This window comes from Pogoniulus pusillus, chromosome 27 (assembly GCF_015220805.1).
Source record: "Pogoniulus pusillus isolate bPogPus1 chromosome 27, bPogPus1.pri, whole genome shotgun sequence".
In the NCBI taxonomy this organism is placed as follows: domain Eukaryota; kingdom Metazoa; phylum Chordata; class Aves; order Piciformes; family Lybiidae; genus Pogoniulus; species Pogoniulus pusillus.
The window spans coordinates 13,249,084-13,267,915 of NC_087290.1; the positions used below are offsets into that span (position 1 = coordinate 13,249,084).

Below are 18,832 nucleotides of genomic sequence, written 5' to 3' on the forward strand. Positions count from 1 at the left end.
ATGCAGTGAATCAAACCCAACCTGGTTTAACTTCAGAAATTAATAGTCTAAAAATACTTCTGACATGCATCTTGTTTGAAACGTGGCTTCTTCCTGATGGATTCTGATAGCTGAACAGCTAAAATTGCTGCAAAAGTGCTGAGTGCTCCTTGCTTTGTCAATTCAAATGGAGGCAAGTTGAGCCAGTATATGTTTAATGAGGCTGAGCCAAAGTTCTATACAAAGAGCGTTGTGTTCTGTGCTATCTTCAGACGTATTCCTTGCTCGCTGTTCTTGCTCAATGTTTCATCAAGTTCTCATGGCAACAGGACTCAGGTCAACTAAGTGGGAGTCTCTGAAACTTCCCAATTCCCTATGGTAAATTCATTGGTAGGATTTTAGAAAGCTTCCATGCTGACCCTTCTGTTAAAACTTGCTCTTACTAGAGCAAAGTTGCAATTTGAATTCTTTTGTAAATAGTTTCCTTATGTCTCTGTCTGTGCAAACTGGCAAAAATCAGAGTTTTCTTTTGCAGGGAAGTGAAGCCATTTTTGACTCAGGGAGAGCAATCCCAGGCAAGAGCAAGAGAAGCACTTCTGTCCTGAGTTGATTTTTTTGATAGTAAATATTTGCTGCTTATGCATAGTGATTAGTATGCTATCCAAAAGAGAAGTAAGGGAGGGTCTTTTCCCTCTGAGCTTCCATTCAGAGACAGTGTAGTTAATGCTGCTCATACTTTACACAGGTCAGCAGAGCACAGTCAGTGAAAGAGGAATGGGTTTGACTCCAAAAACTAGATTGAGATTGTGATGGTTTGGGAGTTGTCTGCTCCCCTGCTCTTATGAACTCACCCAGACTAGACTTAGACTCCTGGAAATTAAGAAATGAGGCTTTATATTTACAGCTTAGCACAATTTACAAGCAGATATATACACAAGTATTTGTAGCTATATACAAGTTAAAGGTAATACAGCAACACAGCAGCCCTCCTAGAAATTAGAGGCTCCCAACCACCTTTCCACCTTCTTTCCATCCCTCTACCTTATCCCAGAGTCTGCCTTACATGCAAGGTGTGTTGTGAGGATTGGCAAGGGGGGTTAGAAGTGGAATGATTAGTTGGGTTACACAGATCCAGGCAGAGCAGCAAAAGCCCAGGGAGAAAAACAGAGACATGAACTCTGACAAATAGAGACACTTATCTACATTTGTGTCCTTGCTTTTATACATCTCAGCAAGCCTATGAGTGAAGTAGCCATCACCACTGTTTCCTTTGCACAGCCTATCAGCTATTTTTTCTCATCAAAATATTCCAGTTAGCTTCAAACCAGCACAGGGATTTTGCTATATATTTGATGACATTGCTCAGTTACCAAACCCTATTTGTTTTGGAGGCTGAAAACGTGAGGAGGTGGTTTGAGTGGTGAGATGGAAAGGAGGCTTTTCTGCATAGACTGCAGCAGGATTAGAAGTTCAGGTTCAGGTCCTGTGCCTCCTAGTGGCAAATGCTCCTTTTTTGTTGTTGTTGTTGTTTCCAAACCTACAAAAGTGAATTTCATGCAATGCTGAATGCTTATTTTTAGCAACCCAAAGATACCATGCGACTAGACGAGACCATGCTGGTGAAACAGCTGCTGCCAGAGATCTGCCACTTCATCCACACCTACCGCGAAGGCAACCAGCACGCAGCCGAGCTGCGCAACTCCGCCTCTGGTGTCCTCTTTTCTCTTAGCTGCAACAACTTCAACGCCGTCTTCAGCCGCATCTCCACCAGGTAGGTGTTGGTCAGTAGCCTCCCTCAGGCTGTTAGATCTCCTGCATGCTTGGGTCTGCCATATCTGCACAGACTGCTGGGATGTGAGGATGTTCAGAGGGCTGGAGCAACTCTGCTGTGAGAATCAACTGAGAGAGTTGGGGTTGTTCAGTCTGAAGACCTTATTGTGGCCTTCCAGTATCTGAAGTGGGCTACAAGAAATCTGGGAAGGGACTTTTTAGAGTGTTAGGTTGTGATAGGACTGGGGAGAACGGATCCAAGCTAGAGGAGGGGGGATTTAGATCAGATATTAGGAAGTTCTTCCCCATGAGGGTGATGAGATCATAGAATCATAGAGTCAGCCAGGTTGGAAGAGACCTCCAAGATCATCCAGTCCAACCTAGCACCCAGCCCTAGCCAGTCAACTAGACCATGGCACTAATTGCCTCAGCCAGTCTTTTCTTGAACACCTCTTATACTTGCACTAACATTATATGAAGGTATGTATGTCAATATGTAAATGTTGGAACAGGTTGCCTAAAGAGGTGGTGGCTTGAAGGCTTTTTATGTTAACTCCATCTTATGCCTGAAGAGGACAAAGCAGCTGGACTGTTTGTTAGTTGTTGGAGAAGACCTTTTTGTCTTCAGACTAACTTGAGTTTCACAGCACATTTACTGTAAAAATAGCTCTTTTCTGCTGTCCTAAGTGAGAAAAGTAACAGGCCCTAAGTTTCCATCTATTCTTTGCTCTTTTTGCCCTGTTCCAGATACTTGTGATGTGTCAGCATTTGTCAGGCCACTGGAGTTGTGCATTAAGCTTTGTCTGACTGAAATACTTGGCTATTTTCTGAAAGTTCTGGAAGTAGCTTAGCTCCTATCACACAGTGTTACAGCTAACATCAACATTGATTGATTGGAAGGGGAAGCTTGGGCAGCCTTCTGTGGTCACACAGCAATGAGTGTGCCAGTCTAATTGAAACAGTGCTGTGCGTATCAATCCCTTAGAATGTAAAACCAGTTCCTCTCCAATATTTTGGTAAATCTTTGCATTATAGAAATAAATCACAGAACTATTTAGTAATTTGAAATGTAAAGTAGTTTTCCAAACGTTTACAGAGCCTTTAATAACTTCTCTTTCAAGAACATAGACTTGGCAGCTGGCATGGAGGATGTGGTTTTATTCAGTAGGTTGATTATGTTTTGTTGCTTATGGAAATGGAAACAATTTCTTCTGCTCCTTTTATAGGGAGGATTTTTTTGCAGTTGAAGTTTTTTGACAGGCTTTGAATCCAGTCTGTGGATCTATATTTATTTGTATGTCTGTAGCAGGATTTAGTTCTCAAGCTCCAAAGCCCTTCTTAACATCCATCTGAGCTGCGTTCCCGCCCCCCCAACCTGTTTCACCTCAGGATGGCTTGTCTAGAAACAGTTAAACATTTGACCAGTTGTTGCTGATCTCCACAGGGGTCAGCTTGCCGACAGTTAGCATTGCTGATCTTTTGACCTGTGCTTCCTGTTTAGGCATATTTCTGGGCCTTCCACAGCAGCTGGGGGATTTTTGGCACGTAAAGCACAGCAGTGGGGACCTTCCCATTCCCAGAGAGGGCTGTTAAGTTTCCCTGACGTGGAAGAAATGAAGAACTTCTTTTGTGTGTAGTACTAGAAATCACATTCCATGTCTAAAAGACATCTGTAGCTTTGGAACAAGGCATGGCAACCCTCAGTTTGTGAGAACATACGATTTAGTTATTAGTGACTTAGTATCTGATGGGATGCTTAGCAAATCATTTAGTACACAAGTGTGAAAAGACTTCAGTGTCGTGAAACTGGTGTGATTGAGCTTCACCTTGTTAGTGATCCTTCACTTTAGTGATCCTGAGCCCCATCAGGCACTGCTTTACTCTTGGAAGAATTAGCTGGGGCAAGGCTTGCTGCTAAGGAGCAGTAGTCTGAAGGTGTCCTGGTTCTATGAATTGAGAAGATGACAGGATTACTGCTGCAGTGTAACGGATGTAGGCCAATCTTGGGTGTAAACAGAGCAGCACCAGATGGTGTTGGTGTCTGCTAAGACTCATCATTGATATTTCAAGCCCCATGGAGTAAGATTGGAATATTAACTCTTGACCATGCGAGATCCATTTTTCATTTCTAAGCCTGGCTGGCTGAGGAGATCGAATTAAGTGAGATGAGATGATGCTCCCCTGCTGTTCCAATGTATGGAGTCTGTGTTCATGCCTGCCTGATGCCATCTGATCCAAAGTTAGCTAACTTTGCCTATTTTTAGGTTGCAGGAACTGACTGTGTGCTCAGAAGACAATGCTGATGTCCACGATATTGAACTGTTGCAGTACATCAGTGTGGATTGTTCAAAACTAAAGCGACTCTTGCAAGGTATGGTTTGAAGTTTTGGTGTTTGAAAATGGCTAGTTAGAGATGACACAATGCTACTGCTATCTAGGCCTTCTTATAGCTGGCTTTTACTCCAAGCAGCCAGATATTCACCAAAGATAGTGAAAAACACTGAAGTAGCATAAAGACATTTGTTTAAAAACTGCTTTTCACTTCCAATGTCTTTTCTGATCTGTGTTGCTTTTTAGAACCAAGTTTGTTTACTAAATGCAGAAATGTTTTACCTTTACAGAGACTGTATTCAAGTTTAAAGCCCTTAAGAAAGTAGCTCAGTTAGCTGTTATCAACAGTCTTGAAAAGGTAACTATTTAAATATTTATCTTCTGTTCCATTGCTTGTTTGCAGACTTAACTCAAACTTAGGGACAGTTGCAATTCAGTAATTTACTGTGAAATAGAAGTTGGTGAATCCCTTTGTGTTTTTGTTTTGCAATTAGAAATAGGGGTAAAACCTCTCTAGATTTGAATGCATAGCTCAGAAACAGTCTTTTTAAGCTCTGGAGTGTAAAGATGTTTTGCATTATCTACAGGCCTTTTGGAACTGGGTGGAAAACTATCCTGATGAATTCACTAAGCTCTACCAAACCCCACAGACTGATATGGCTGGTAAGGCATAGCAGCAAAGTGTTCAAAACCTGGTTTCTCAGGCATCCCTAAGTTCACCTGCATTTTGTGCCCTCTTTGCTCCTTGTCCAGCCTGTAAATAAGAAACAAATCTGGCAGCCTTTATCAGGGCAGGCAAGAATGTGTTGCTATCTCTCTTCTCTCCTGATTCACCTTTTAAAGAGGTGCATTTTGTGGTTTGCAGCACAGAGAAGTAAAACCCCCAAGTTGGAAGCTATTTAAGTATCTATTTTGCATCTTGGTATGGGAAAAAACTTAAGGATAATATCACCTATATTTGTCTGTAGTTTTTCTGCACATCTTTAACTGGGCTGAGATCATTTTATCCCCAGTAGCATGCCAGTGATGTGCAGAACAGAACTTTTTTCTGTGTAGGTGGAGCTGTCTCTCCACTCTTTAATACCTGTTCTTTACCTTTTGCATAATGAAAATGGGTATTGAACTTGGGGTTCTGTTCTATGCAGATTGTGCTGAGAAGTTGTTTGACTTAGTGGATGGCTTTGCAGAGAGCACAAAACGTAAAGCAGCAGTCTGGCCCCTGCAGATCATCCTCCTGGTCCTGTGTCCAGAGATAATCCAAGACATAGCAAAGGATGTGGTAGAGGAAACAAAAATGAACAAGGTAAGAGGTGAAAAGTATCTGAATTCTAGTTCTGATTTCCAGAGGGACCCTGCCTGCATCCTGGTGGGGGGAGGGTGCTGGATCTCTTTGATTCTGAGATTTCTGTGGTGTGTTGCTGTCCCTGTTCCTTCTCAGGGGGCTCACGGTGTGGTTCCTCACGTCTGTCTCTTTATCCAGCACCCTGATTTTCCTTAGCACTTCCACTCTTAGCTCTACCACCAGGCTGTGCAAGTAGTCCACCTGCTCCCATCTCGCACAGCCATTGTCCCTAAATGCAGCTGCTTCCAGAGAGAGGCTGTGGCACTGCCTGCAGCCAGAGCCCCGGACAGCTGTGTGTTCCTGGGGCAGCTGGATCCGAGCCAATGCATCCTGTGCAGCAAGTGCAGAGGAGGACGTGGCCTTTCTGCGAGTGGACACCGTGGTTGAGCTTCCTCAGTGCTGCTGAGCTTGCTGGTTTACCTTTGGGCTGGGGGAGAGCTTTCACTGTGTCCTCACCAACCACCTTCTGCCCACCTTGGTCCAGCTTTGATCCAGTGATGCTGCTTCTGAGGCATTGCCTTGACTGCTTCGCCCAGGCTGGCTGTGGCTTGCCCGCAGCGTGGGGTTCTCACTGGACATGTGCTCTTTGACTTCAATAATTCATGCAGACAGTATCTCCCATACAATCCTTTTTCACAGCTTGGAGATGTGAATCCTTGAGTTGTGATTTCTTCTGCCTCCACCAGCAGCACCAAACCTGGCATTGCTTCTGTCTGGCTGCATTGTTCCATTCTGGGCTTTGGGGTGGGTGTGCTCTGTGCTCCATGACTGCAGTACCTGTGGCAGGTGCAGAATTGGATGTGGGTGCTGGTTAAGAGTCAACAACTATCTCTCTTAGAATCATAGAATAAGCTAGGTTGGCAAAGATCTTCAAGATCATCAAGTTCAACCATTAACCCTATCCTAAGTCCCTAGCTCGTTCAGAATGGATGTCTTAACAAACACAATGTTCCTCCAGAATGCTGCATCCAAGTGGTTTTTGCAACCCCAGCAGCCATGATTTTTGTTCAGAAATTGCAGTGTCACTTGGGTTTGATATTGCAGGATCTAAGAACTCTGATCACAGATTACCAAAGCTCTGGGTATAACTGTTCCTGGTTTGACTTCTGCAGAAACTCTTCCTGGACAATCTCAGGAAAGCACTTGCAGGCCATGGTGGGAGCAGACAGCTGACTGAAAGTGCTGCTATTGCTTGTGTTAAACTGTGCAAAGCTTCTACCTACATCAACTGGGAAGATAACTCTGTCATTTTCCTGCTGGTGCAGTCCATGGTGGTAGATCTGAAGGTAAAGTTGCCTGTTTCCTAATTGCAGTGAAGAAAGGGGAGTTTAAAATACTGAAATAAACTTTGATTTCCTCCTTCACTGACTACTGCAGTATTTTTCAGTGGAAAGCAGACAAGAATGTTCCTGGTATCTGATTTATGTATTTATATTTTTTGACACATATAGAATTTGCTGTTTAACCCAAGCAAACCTTTTTCAAGAGGCAATCAAAATGCAGATGTAGACCTTATGATTGACTGCTTAGTTTCCTGCTTCCGCATAAACCCTCACAATAACCAGCACTTTAAGGTGAGAACACTACTTACTGGTAAGTCATTCCCCACATGCTATTGATGACCTGTCAGTTATAAAAGATAGGTTAACAGCAGCTGGAAGCTCATAATCAATCCCACTGTAGAAATATCCCTTGGTAGTAAATCCCTGCATGATTTTATAAACCTTGTCTTAGCTGATCAGACTTTTCTTGTGTTTAGACTCGACAGCTTTGCTGATTTAATCAAAAGGCTCTGGTATGTTATGCAGTATGATAAGAGAGATGACAAAGACAAAGGTGTTCCTAAGTGACTTTTATGTTTTGGATTTTTTTTTTTGTTCATTGTAGATCTGCTTGGCACAGAATTCCCCATCAACATTTCATTATGTGCTGGTAAATTCACTCCATCGAATAATCACAAATGTAAGTTCTGAAAGTATTTAATCAGCCCAGCAATCTCTGGCTTCTATTCAGATCAGAATCTGCTTGTTGAATGCAATTTGAACAGCAGACCAACTCTTGTTGTCTATGCTCCTGCAGCAAGAGCTGCTTACTAATAAGGGCATACAAATCTTTGTGCACACTGTCCACTAGCTGGGTTCCCAGTTTGCAGGCTTCTGTTCCAGTAAAGTAGTGCTTCTGTTGCAGGTGGTTGAATCACCATTGCCTGGATGTGTGTAAAAGCCGTGTGGATGTGGTGACTGGGGATATGGCCTAGTAGTGGACTTGGTAGAGTAGGGTTTGACTGGGAATATGGCTTAGTGGTGGACTTGGTAGAGTAGGGTTAATGGTGGGACTTGGTGATCTAGGGAAAACTTAGAGCAGCCTTCCAGTATCTGAAGGGGGCTATGAGATGCTTGAGGGTGTCCAGAGAAGGGCAACGAGGCTGGTGAGAGACCTTGAGCACAGGCCCTACGAGGAGAGGCTGAGGGATCTAGGATTGTTTAGCCTGGAGAAGAGGAGGCTCAGGGGTGACCTTATTGCTGTCTACAACTACCTGAGGGGGGTGGTTGTGGCCAGGAGGAGGTTGCTCTCTTCTCTCAGGTGGCCAGCACCAGAACGAGAGGACACAGCCTCAAGCTGCGCCAGGGGAGATTTAGGTTCGAGGTGAGGAGAAAGTTCTTCCCTGAGAGAGTCATTGGACACTGGAATGGGCTGCCCGGGGAGGTGGTGGAGTCGCCGTCCCTGGAGCTGTTCAAGGCAGGAGTGGACGTGGCACTTGGTGCCATGGTCTGGCCTTGAGCTCTGTGGTAAAGGGTTGGACCTGATGATCTGTGAGGTCTCTTCCAACCCTGATAATACTGTGATACTGTGAGAAAGCTGGGGAGGGACTTGTAATTTACAAGGGCTTGTAGCGATAGGGTGAGAGGCAATGGATTGAGGGCAATAAGAGCAGATTTAGTCTGGAGATTAGGGAGAAATTCTTCAGAGTGAGGATAGTGAGACACTGGAGCAGGTTGCCCCAGGAGGCTGTGGATCATAGAATGGTTTAGGTCAGAAGAGACCTCAAAGCTCATCCAGTTCCAACCCCCAGCCATAGGCAGAGATGCCTCCCACTAGAATAGGTCACTCAGCCTCATCCAGCCTACAGGGAGGGATACACCTCCCTGGACACCTTTGCTGGACAACTGCCTCCCTGGAGGTGTTCAGCACCGGGTTGGATGAGGCCTTGAGAGACCTGGTCTAGTGGGAAGTGTCCCTGCCAATGGCAGGAGGTTGGAATTAGATGGTCTTTACGGCCCCTGCCAATCCAAACTGCATTATGAATCTATGAGTCTTAAAGGTCTTTTCCAACCTAAATGATTGTATGATTCTGTTAGAGCTTGTTTAAATGTTAGGAGTTTTGTGATGAGAATGCAGAGCAGCATACTACTGATACCACACAAACCACTCCTGGGTGGTTACAACACAACTGTTGTGACTTGGATGGGTCTGAAATAAATCCTCAGCTAACCTGTGTGCTGGCAGCTGAGTGTCTGGACGTTTCTGTGCTTGCCTTGCAGTCGGCACTGGATTGGTGGCCCAAGATTGATGCAGTTTACTGCCACTCCATGGAGCTGCGCAGCATGTTCAGTGAGACCCTGCACAAAGCCATCCAGGGCTGCGGGGCGCACCCGGCCATCCGCATGACTCCGGTAAGGCTGTGCAAGGAGTTGTTCAAGCACAAGCCTCCTGTTTCTCCTCTGTCTCCATTCCATTCCAGCTTTTTTATTCATTAACTTTAGACTGGAAACTAGAGGGGGGAAGATCATTACAATTCCAAAAAGCAACAGAGAGCCGTGCATGCTCTGCAGACCGTGCAGGTTCTGCTGTGTTGACTGTTTGTAGTCAGTGATGTTTGTTTCTCAGTTTTCATGCTGCTTTTAAATGGGCAACATAAAAGTGTTCTTCTGTGACTGTCCTCTGTGGCTAACTGTTCATTTTAAGCTTTCTTGCTGTGTAAGTAGCTAGGTGATGTGTTCCTTCTTCTTTAGACTGAAAACCAAAAGCATTGGCTGTGTGAAGATGATTTCTGAGAACTACAATGCTTTGGCCATGGTTGGACTCAGTATCTCTTCACTTGTCTTGCTCGCTTTCTGCTGAGCAAGTCAACTGTTTGGTCTTGATGACAGCAACAAAGCAAAAGGTTTTTCAAGCATTGTGAAATAAAAAGATCCTTGATTGTCTTGCAAAAATCTTGAGCAAAGTCAAATTTGTAGCTTAGCCAAATGTTTTTTCTGGAGTTCACGTGCAGCTGTGTTGCCTTCCTTCTGCACTTTCCATTTGTCTCAAGTGAACTTGGTTGTCTTCGAAGGCCTAAAATGCAAACATCCCTATTGGGCTTCTCAAATGAGAGCAAATGAGCCACATACCTTTAGCTGAAAACTCCAAGATGTTTGACATGCTTTTAACTGTATATATTAATCTGTTGAGAAAATAGCAGGGGTATGGGAATGGCAACTCTGACATTGACTGGTGGTGCTTTGTCTTCTGCTTCTTATTTTCCGTTCTTATTGGCTGCTGTCGCTCTCATGGTCAGATGCCAACCAGTCACTGTTTTGCATGGCAGTGGGCCTCTGTTGCTGTAAGTATGACCCATTGTAACTACCGCAGAAAAGCCTCTCCTTGCTCAGACTTTTCTGTGCATAGTTACCCCTGCAGTCACCTCGCCTCATCTGGCAGCATGTTTGACCTGAGGGGAGACCTTCAGCTGCTCGCAGCCCTTGCCAAGGCAATGATCCCCTTCACAGCCCATTTTGCTCCTTCCTAGAAAGGAAGGCTTTTTGTTGGTTCTGTTCTTTTTTTCCTGTCCCTTTTCCATCACTGTGCTCTTCCAGAATCTCCTCACTCTGGTCGTTTTCTAATTTCCAGCCTAAACTTATGTCTGACTTACCCCAATGTGTACTTGTTCCAGTGTTGTCTCTTAGTTTCCAACTAGAGTTTATCCACTTGATGCATTTGCAGAGATCAGTTGTGACCCTGTCTTTGTTTGTTGGCAGTCTTTAGTTTGGGTTGTGTGAAGTAAAGAAATCACTTCACAGAAACAAATCAGAGAATCACAGAAAGGCTCAGGTTGGAAGCGGCCTCAGAGGTATCTGCTCCAACCTCCCCACCACAGGCAGGGACACCTCTCAGCTAGGCTCAGCTACTCAAGGCCTCAAACAACTCAGCCTTGAACGCTTCCAAGAAGGAGGCAGCCACAGCCTCCCTGGGCAGCCTATTCCAGAGTCTAAAGAGATCCAGTCTAAAACAGCTTCTTTTGCCACGTGCCCCTTGTCAGCATTCCCTTAACTGTATGGAGCAAACCGAGGCCGAGCACAGAATTAGAGACCTCCAGTCTGGAATCAGTTCCTTGACCAGATGCCTTTTATGTGGTCATTCTGTGGCCTGGATTCTGAAGTCCAAATCAGAACACCTTATGTGAACTCAATACACACCTTAAAATGTTGTCCATTTCCCATAAGGAGGTTAAGTGGTGCCAGAGGAGTTCACTGGTTTTCAGCTGAAGCTAGATGATTAAGTTTTAAACATTTTATTTAGGCTATGCACTTCATACCTTTGGAAAACTAAAAAGTTCACTTGTTCAGAGGTTGTAGAGATGAAAATGGCATCACTTGGACTGTGATTCTGACAAACTAAAGTGAATAGTTTGAATTTTTGGGAACAAGATCCCTCCCCTCTCAGGTGTTCAGGCTTTACCTTTATTTCTTTCTCAGACCAGACAGAATCCCTGTAGATTCTTTTGGGTTCTTTTATCTGTTTTTCTTTTGCCACAATTTGTCTTGTGCAAAAAGTTTTTCCATGTGGCAGCTCACTTAAATTCTTAAGAAGGCTTTAAAGACAGCATAAAGAGATAGCTTCTATGTATGTAGAAAGGCATTTTAAAGTAGAAGGCTATGTGACTATGCCTGAGTGAATTTCATGTCCTTTGAAACTTAGTCATGAGCTGTAGCCTATAAAAGCAATACACTTCCTAAGCTGTTTAATTGTAACTACTGTGTAGAGTGCCTTACTGACAATGACTTTGCTTTTCCCCTTCCATCAGAGTCTTACATTTAAGGAGAAAATGACAAGCCTTAAATTTAAAGAAAAACCTACTGACTTGGAAACGAGAAGCTACAAATTCTTGCTGTTGTCCTTGGTAAAGCTGATCCATGCTGATCCAAAGCTTTTGCTGTGTGTAAGTATGTCATGCAATTCCCTTTCTTGTATCATTTCCTTGTGGAGCTACTAAATAATTAAAAATATAAACCTGGCAACTAGGATGTTTCTCTCCTCATTCTTTTCTCTGGTTATAAAGCTTCTGTGCTTCTGAAGGAAGCAGGAAAAGAAACTGCAAGGAGTTTTACAGAATCAGAGTAAGAGAATGAAAGGAAGCATAAAGCTCTGTAACTCTGAAGGAGGAGAGTGGAATAGAAGTAGTAAATTAAAGTAAGAGGTGTCAGGGAAATTAGTTATGGTTTCAATGACTAGAAGGACAAATGCAGCCTGAGAGCTTCCATTTTCTCAGGTCTATTTCTTGTTTACCTTAACTTGGCCAGAATTAACATACTTTAGTGATGTCTTTAAAAAATCACTATTCTTTTAAAGATCCAGAACTCCACCTGGTTTGGTTACAGAACGCTGCTGTCTTGCTCAGCAACATGGCCAGTGGTTAAGAAAGTTTTACAACTTTAATTTGCTTTCCCCTTTCCTGTTCAGAATCCCAGGAAGCAAGGGCCTGAGACACAAGGCAGCACGGCTGAGCTGATTACAGGCCTGGTACAACTCGTTCCCCAGTCCAGCATGCCAGATATAGCACAGGAAGCCATGGAGGTAAGGGGCAAATGTTCTCTGTGCCACAAGAGGAGCGCACAAAGGAAGGCTTTTGTACCAGTACTGATTAGCTGTGAAGCTCTGCATTTCAGAGGTTCTTTTCTCCTGCTGTCTGTTGGTTTTAAAATAGCCATTAACCCATGATTGCAGCTTTTCCTCTGCCAGTGCTGAGGTGCTTTGTACCTTTCTGCCTGGAGGTGAAACTCTCCTTTGTTTTGTATTTAGGCTTTGCTAGTTCTTCACCAGTTAGACAGCATTGACTTGTGGAATCCTGATGCACCTATCGAAACCTTCTGGGAAATTAGGTATGGAAGTTAACTCTTGTAAATTACAGCAGCAGCTATTTGGATTTGTCTTCTCTTTTGGAAGAGCTGTGTTTGGGGGAAGCTACGTGGCATTGGCATGATTCTGCAGTCAAAAGTGTTTTGTGTGTTCATGAAAACTTCTCACCTTCCTTACACTGCATGGATTCAACAAAAATCTGGTATGTTTTGCTGGCTTTCTTAGTGACTCTCTTCAGCCTGATGTTAAGGTGTAGAAGTGATAATTAGCTGGAAAAGTTAAGAGACTTTTCCACCTCATGCAGATGTTTTCTGCCTTTGGAAATTTTGGTTTATCCTTTTGGGACTGCAGGAGGGCAATGCCAAGCCACTCTAGAAGCATGGATTTGTTAATCTTGACTCAGCAGAAGGAGGCAGTAGTTTGTCCTGAGCTGTGGTCTCTGTCTTGCCTGTGTATTTAAAGAAGTGGAGAAGTTATCTTCCTTTTTGTCGCCTCGCAGCATCTGTTGCAGTTGATTTCTTGCAGAATCTTAAGAGAAATGAAGGTCCAGAATAGTCAGACTTGCACAAAGCCCTGCCATTCTGTGGCTCTCTGAACATGCTAAACCAGCAAACTAGGAATCTGTAAACTCAGAATTGTAAGAACTGCCTGAGCTACCTCATTGATCTGATCAGAATTGGTGCTGCTGCTTGCTTGAGAAGCAAGGGAACAACAGGCTAGGAGGAACACTCTCACCAGCATCAGCAGACTGCCTGCCTACCGATTATTGCAAGGGGTTTATTATGGGATAGTTTGGGGGCTAAGTGAGCCCTGCCTAGCTGGGCAGCAATAACTGAAACTCATGACTAATTTCTGATGGTAGAAATGAGTTTGTGGTCTGTTCGGGCTGGGGGAAAGACCCTTTAAATTTGACACTAATTTGGACCCTTTGGCAGTTTTAACAGAGAGTGTGAGGCCTGAATGGATATGAAGAAGGAACATCCCTAGATGTGTTCCTTCCAGAGCAGAGTTGAAACACGTTGTCAGAGCAGTGTAGGTAAACTTGTACTGCCCCTGTCTGTGCTGTATCTGTTCTGTGGATAAATGGAGGACTTCTGAATGGACAGCCCTGGAGTCTGCATCTCTAACAAGTACCCAAGCTGCTTGATGACCTCTAGGGAGCTGAAAAGACCAACTGGGCGGTGGGAAGGGTCGGAGGGGACCTTGGCATTTCCAGTGCACACCTATGCTCTGTCTCTTACACATTTCAAAGATTGATGCCAGTCTGTGTGTAGGACATTCATGCTATTGCCTATTTCTGTGTAAAGTGTAGTCATAGCTTCAGCAATGAGCTTGCTGGGTTCTAAAGCTAATGCTGAATTTCATTTTGCTGCAGTTCACAAATGCTTTTTTATATCTGCAAGAAACTCACTAGTCATCAGATGCTCAGCAGTACAGAGATCCTCAAGTGGCTGCGAGAGATTCTCATCTGTAGGAATAAATTTCTGCTGAAAAACAAAGTAAGTAAATGTTAACATCTGGCTGTAGTAAGTAAATGTTAACATCTGGCTGTTAGGAGCAGAAAATGCATTGCCCTTGGTTTTGTCTCTCCCTTTTATTTACCAGGTTATTTTTATAACTGGAAGAGGTTTAATAGCTCCACCTACACTTTTCTTCCTCCCTCCCTGCTGAGAGATGGTGCCTTGTGAGGCACCCTCCATCAGAATTGTTAACCACAGTTAGGTTTAGGATTGATATTCTTTTTTTCACTTGAGCTACACAGATTGCTTTACTCGCCTGGAAAATGTATGTTTTGCAGAAACCTGGTGCCTGGTACCTATTTGCCTAATGCAAAGGGAAATAGTCCACAAGGTGAGAACAAGGGAAAGTTAGTTATGATAAAATATAAGTCTTCATGGATGAAATCAAAATCTCTTCTTCAGTCTCGTGTTTGTGTGAGTCCTAGAACCCTGACTTCCTTCTTTCCAGTATTCACGAGAGCCTTTTTCCAAGCCAAACACACACTGTAATGCTAAGCTGCTAGAATTAAACCCAGGCTTGCTCTGTTACTTTTTGAATTAAAGACTTACCAGGAAAAGCAAAGGATTTCTGTTTTTTCTGTCTGACCTGGAAGTAGCTGTGCTAATGTGAGAAGGATGCTGTCACTCCTGTAGTATGCAGCATGCTTTAGAAGTCCTCTGTCTGTCAGCAAGAGGATTTTTACCTTTAACTTTCCCTTCTCTTCTCTCTTTGTCCTTGGTGGCTCTGTCACTGGTGGACACTCTGTCTGTGGTGCTGCTCAGTAGTAGGCTTTTTCCTGTGGTGTCTCCAGCTTACTGTGTCTGTAAAAGGGAGTCTCAGGTACTGCAACTGAGGACTTGAGGCATTCTGGTGCTCTCTGAGTTCAGAGAGATGTTGGCATTTGGCCTCTCAGTGGCTATCAGCTGTCCTTCAAACTCAGACTGTGCTAAGTATCCATCTCCTTCCAGTTCAGAAGGAATTAGTTACTGTTAGAAGCCTGCTTCCTCTTAGTGCTTAGAGGATGTTCATTGATATTAGGATTGGAAGCAGGTAACTGTTGTTAGAGCTCTGCTTCACAAGCCCAGTTTCTGCTTTTCTGATCAGAGAATTTAATGTGCACTGCTCCTGAGCTTGGCTTACTGAGGCTTAATTACATCTAAATTAGAATTATATTTATGTTAGTATGTGTTCTGTGGAGCAAAGCCAAGAAGCCTGTAGGGCTTTCAGGAGGAAAAGGCATCATTTTGTGCTTGCCTGGAGGTGATGGCTTTTGAAGGTAACTCTGCAAGGGGAGATGTCTAAGCCACCATTAATATGGATACCTTTAGAAAGCCCTGGGAACAGCTGTATGGAAAACACTGTGGAAATGGGAACAAGTAAATGCTGAAGAGCTTTTTACCTTCCTGAAATCTATCCTGGTTATTATTTTTCTTCCTCCTGCTTACAGCAATCAGACAGGAGCTCCTGCCACTTCCTCTTCCTTTATGATGTCTCTGGAGGTGGAACTAGTCAGATTTCTCTTGACCACGAAGAGATGATCCGCTGTGCTCCAGGAGCTACCCTCAGGAAAGGGAAAGGGAATTCTTCCATGGTGAGTAAAAGAGACTAGTAATTCTTTTTAACAGGTGGAGAGGAAAAGCTGTGTGCAAGTAGAAATTAAGTGATACTTTGACAGGACTTTCTTGAGAAATGACTCATTTCTTCAAGAGGCAAAGACAGCTCTGTCCTACCTAATGGCTGCACCTGATGTTTCAGACTTTAAAAGGTCACACTATGTCAAGTTAAAATGGTGGTGGATCTGTTTTCTTGGGCTTGTACACAGCATCCCTACACGTTAGGCTGTTGTTATTAAACCTGAAAGCTCACTTTCAAAGTACCACCTGCAGCTCGAATGTGCCCTGGAAGGAGCAGACTTAGCCACCGCATTCATGCAGCAGCTCACAGGAGCTCTAATTTTGGCCAGGGTTGCTCCTTCCTGCTGGAGTCACAGCAGTTTTAAAGGACATTTTGGATGAGGCTGAATTTGTATCACGCTGCCATGTTCCTAGGCAATGTTAGCAAGTGTGGAATTCTCTGTTTGCCCAGGAGAGCACAGCAGGATGCAGTGGGACCCCCATTTGCCGCCAAGCGCAGACAAAGCTGGAGGTTGCCTTGTACATGTTCCTGTGGAGCCCGGATATCGAGGCGGTGCTGGTGGCTATGTCCTGTTTCCGTCACCTCTGCGAAGAAGCAGATATCAGATGTGGAGTTGATGAGGTCTCAGTGCATAATTTTTTGCCAAACTACAACACTTTCATGGAGTTTGCATCTGTTAGCAATATGATGTCAACAGGTAAGAATCGTGGCTCTGTGAAATACCTTTTGGCACTCTTCTTTGTGTCTGAGTTCTTTCAGCAAGTTGGGAGCTTTGATTTGATGCCTGTCCAGCTGTCACTGGGACGTCTCTCCTGTGAAGAAAGGCTGAGAGACCTGGGGCTCCTTAAACTTCAGCATGCTCAGAGAGGATCTTGTCAATGTCTATAAGTAGCTGAGGTGTAGGTGTCCAGGCTCTTGTGGTGGTGCCCAGTGGTAGGACAAGGAACAACAGATACAAACTGGAGCCCAGGAAGTTCCTCCTCAATGTGAGGAGACACTTATTTACTGTGAGGGTGTTGGAGTCCTGCAGCAGGCTGCCTGGAGAGGTCGTGGAGTCTCATCTGGAGGTCCACCTGGGCACATTCCTGTGTGACTTGCCCTAAGTGACCCTGCTCTGGCCAGGAACTTGGACTGGATAATCTCCAGAGGTCCCTTCCCATCTCTGCCATTCTGTGTTTGTTTCCATGGGAATTTCCAGGGAATTCAGGTGACTGAGTTCATGTAACAATGCAACAAGAAGAACCCTTCTCTAAACACTTGAAGGGGATGTGTTCCTCTCTTAATTGCTTTCAAAGATCTCATGTTTGATGCAGGTAGGTCTCCAAAACCTTGTGCTGTCCTCCTTTGCAGGGAGAGCAGCACTTCAGAAAAGAGTGATGGCCTTGCTGAGGCGCATTGAGCACCCCACTGCAGGCAACACAGAGGTAAGTGTCCCTCTGCATTTGTGTGCTCTTTGCCTGCAGGTTTGTTTGCAGTCAGAAAACGCTGTTGGTACAAAAAGTTCTGAAGTTAAACCTTGATCTGTCTTATTTCAGGCCTGGGAGGATACACATGCAAAATGGGAACAGGCTACAAAACTGATCCTTAACTATCCAAAGACCAAAATGGAAGATGGGCAGGTGACTATGAAGGTTTTTTTTTCTTAGAAATTCAGAATGAATTCAAATTTGCTTATTTTAGGGAAGGGAATTTTAATCTAGAAAATGAGCTTGCAGGCAGAACTAAGCTCCACAAAAGTATTCCAGGAAAATACTGGTAATTAGTTGTCCACTTTGCTTACTGAGAGACCAGGAAGTAATTTGACTTAAATTGCTGTAAGGGAGATGGAGGCTGAGCTTAAAAATGGAAAAGAAATTGAAAAGAAGAGTGTAAGCTCTGGAGTACTGCTGGAGAAAGGATGAAATGCCCTTCACTGAGGTTTCTAAACAAGCTAGGTGCTGTCATGGCTTCAGTCTCCTGGTGCAGAGCAGGAAATTGCCTACACAGGGCCCTTCAGTCCTTTTCAGCCCTTTGTTTTCAGCTGCTCTGAAAGCAGTGCCCTGAGATAGATTTCTGTTCATCACAATGAACTACAGAAGGTGAATCTTCAAAAGCTCTCAGGGCTGGAGTTGTGTGTGAGAGTTCTGCTGAACTGGAGAGAGTTCATCTCCAGCTGCTCTCTTGCAGGTCACTGAAAGCCTTCACAAGACAATTGTCAAGAGAAGGATGTCCCACGTCAGCGGGGGAGGCTCCATAGACCTGTCTGACACAGATTCTCTTCAGGAGTGGATCAACATGACAGGGTTCCTGTGTGCCCTGGGAGGGGTCTGCCTGCAGCACCGCAGCAACGCAGGGCTGGCAACCTACAGCCCCCCGATGGGCCCCGTCAGCGAGCGCAAGGGCTCCATGATCTCCATGGTGTCCACCGAGGGCAACACAGAGACCCCTGTCAGCAAGTTCATCGACCGCCTGCTGACCCTGATGGTCTGCAACCACGAGAAGGTGGGGCTGCAGATACGGACTAACATCAAAGACCTGGTGGGCTTGGAGCTGAGCCCGGCGCTTTACCCCATGCTCTTTAACAAGCTGAAGAACACCATCAGCAAGTTCTTTGATTCTCAAGGGCAGGTAAAGTCTGCAGAGATCCCTTCACAGCTGTGTCATCGTCGTCTTCTGTGTCACTGCCGTTCGGCCAGACTTGGGCAGGTTGGAGGACTGGGCAGGAAGAAATGTAATGACATTTAATAAGGGCAAGTCTAGAGTCTTGCACCTGGGTAAGAGCAACTCCAGGGATCAGTATAGGCTGGGGACTGATCTGTTGGAAGACAGCGAAGGGGAGAAGGATTTGGGGGTCCTAGTGGATGGGAGGTTGACCATGAGCCAGCAATGTGCTCTGTTGACCAGAAGGGGCAATGCCATTCTGGGGTGGATTAGAAGGGCTGTGGTTAGTAGGTTGAGAGAGGTTCTGCTCCTCTGCTCTGGTGAGGCCACATCTGGAGTACTGTGTCCAGTTCTGGGCCCCCCAGTTTAAGAGGGATATAGAACTGCTTGAAAGAGTCCAGCACAGAGCCACAAAGATGCTGAAGGGAATGGAAGATCTCTGTTACAGGGAGAGCCTGAGGGAGCTGGGGCTGTGCTGCTTGGAGAAAAGGAGACTGAGAGGTGACCTCAGCAATGTTT

The 18,832-nt window shown here is 44.7% G+C and overlaps 1 protein-coding gene across 5 annotated transcripts in view; it reads left to right on the forward strand.

The window, feature by feature from the left end:
• NF1 (neurofibromin 1) overlaps positions 1-18,832 on the forward strand; it is a 98,927-nt gene that overhangs the window by 12,626 nt on the left and 67,469 nt on the right. For 4 of the 5 annotated variants that reach the window (XM_064166250.1, XM_064166249.1, XM_064166252.1 and 1 more), the window contains exons 4-21: positions 1,560-1,750; positions 4,014-4,120; positions 4,371-4,438; positions 4,668-4,743; positions 5,226-5,383; positions 6,535-6,708; positions 6,874-6,996; positions 7,310-7,384; positions 8,965-9,096; positions 11,487-11,621; positions 12,143-12,256; positions 12,482-12,561; positions 13,914-14,037; positions 15,486-15,629; positions 16,124-16,370; positions 17,024-17,097; positions 17,209-17,292; positions 17,840-18,280. In XM_064166250.1, the coding sequence (XP_064022320.1) occupies positions 1,560-1,750; positions 4,014-4,120; positions 4,371-4,438; positions 4,668-4,743; positions 5,226-5,383; positions 6,535-6,708; positions 6,874-6,996; positions 7,310-7,384; positions 8,965-9,096; positions 11,487-11,621; positions 12,143-12,256; positions 12,482-12,561; positions 13,914-14,037; positions 15,486-15,629; positions 16,124-16,370; positions 17,024-17,097; positions 17,209-17,292; positions 17,840-18,280 (2,547 nt within the window). Of the gene's footprint in view, positions 1-1,559; positions 1,751-4,013; positions 4,121-4,370; positions 4,439-4,667; positions 4,744-5,225; positions 5,384-6,534; positions 6,709-6,873; positions 6,997-7,309; positions 7,385-8,964; positions 9,097-11,486; positions 11,622-12,142; positions 12,257-12,481; positions 12,562-13,913; positions 14,038-14,336; positions 14,402-15,485; positions 15,630-16,123; positions 16,371-17,023; positions 17,098-17,208; positions 17,293-17,839; positions 18,281-18,832 lie in introns of those variants that run through there. The other variant, XM_064166251.1, reaches the window with a different exon arrangement.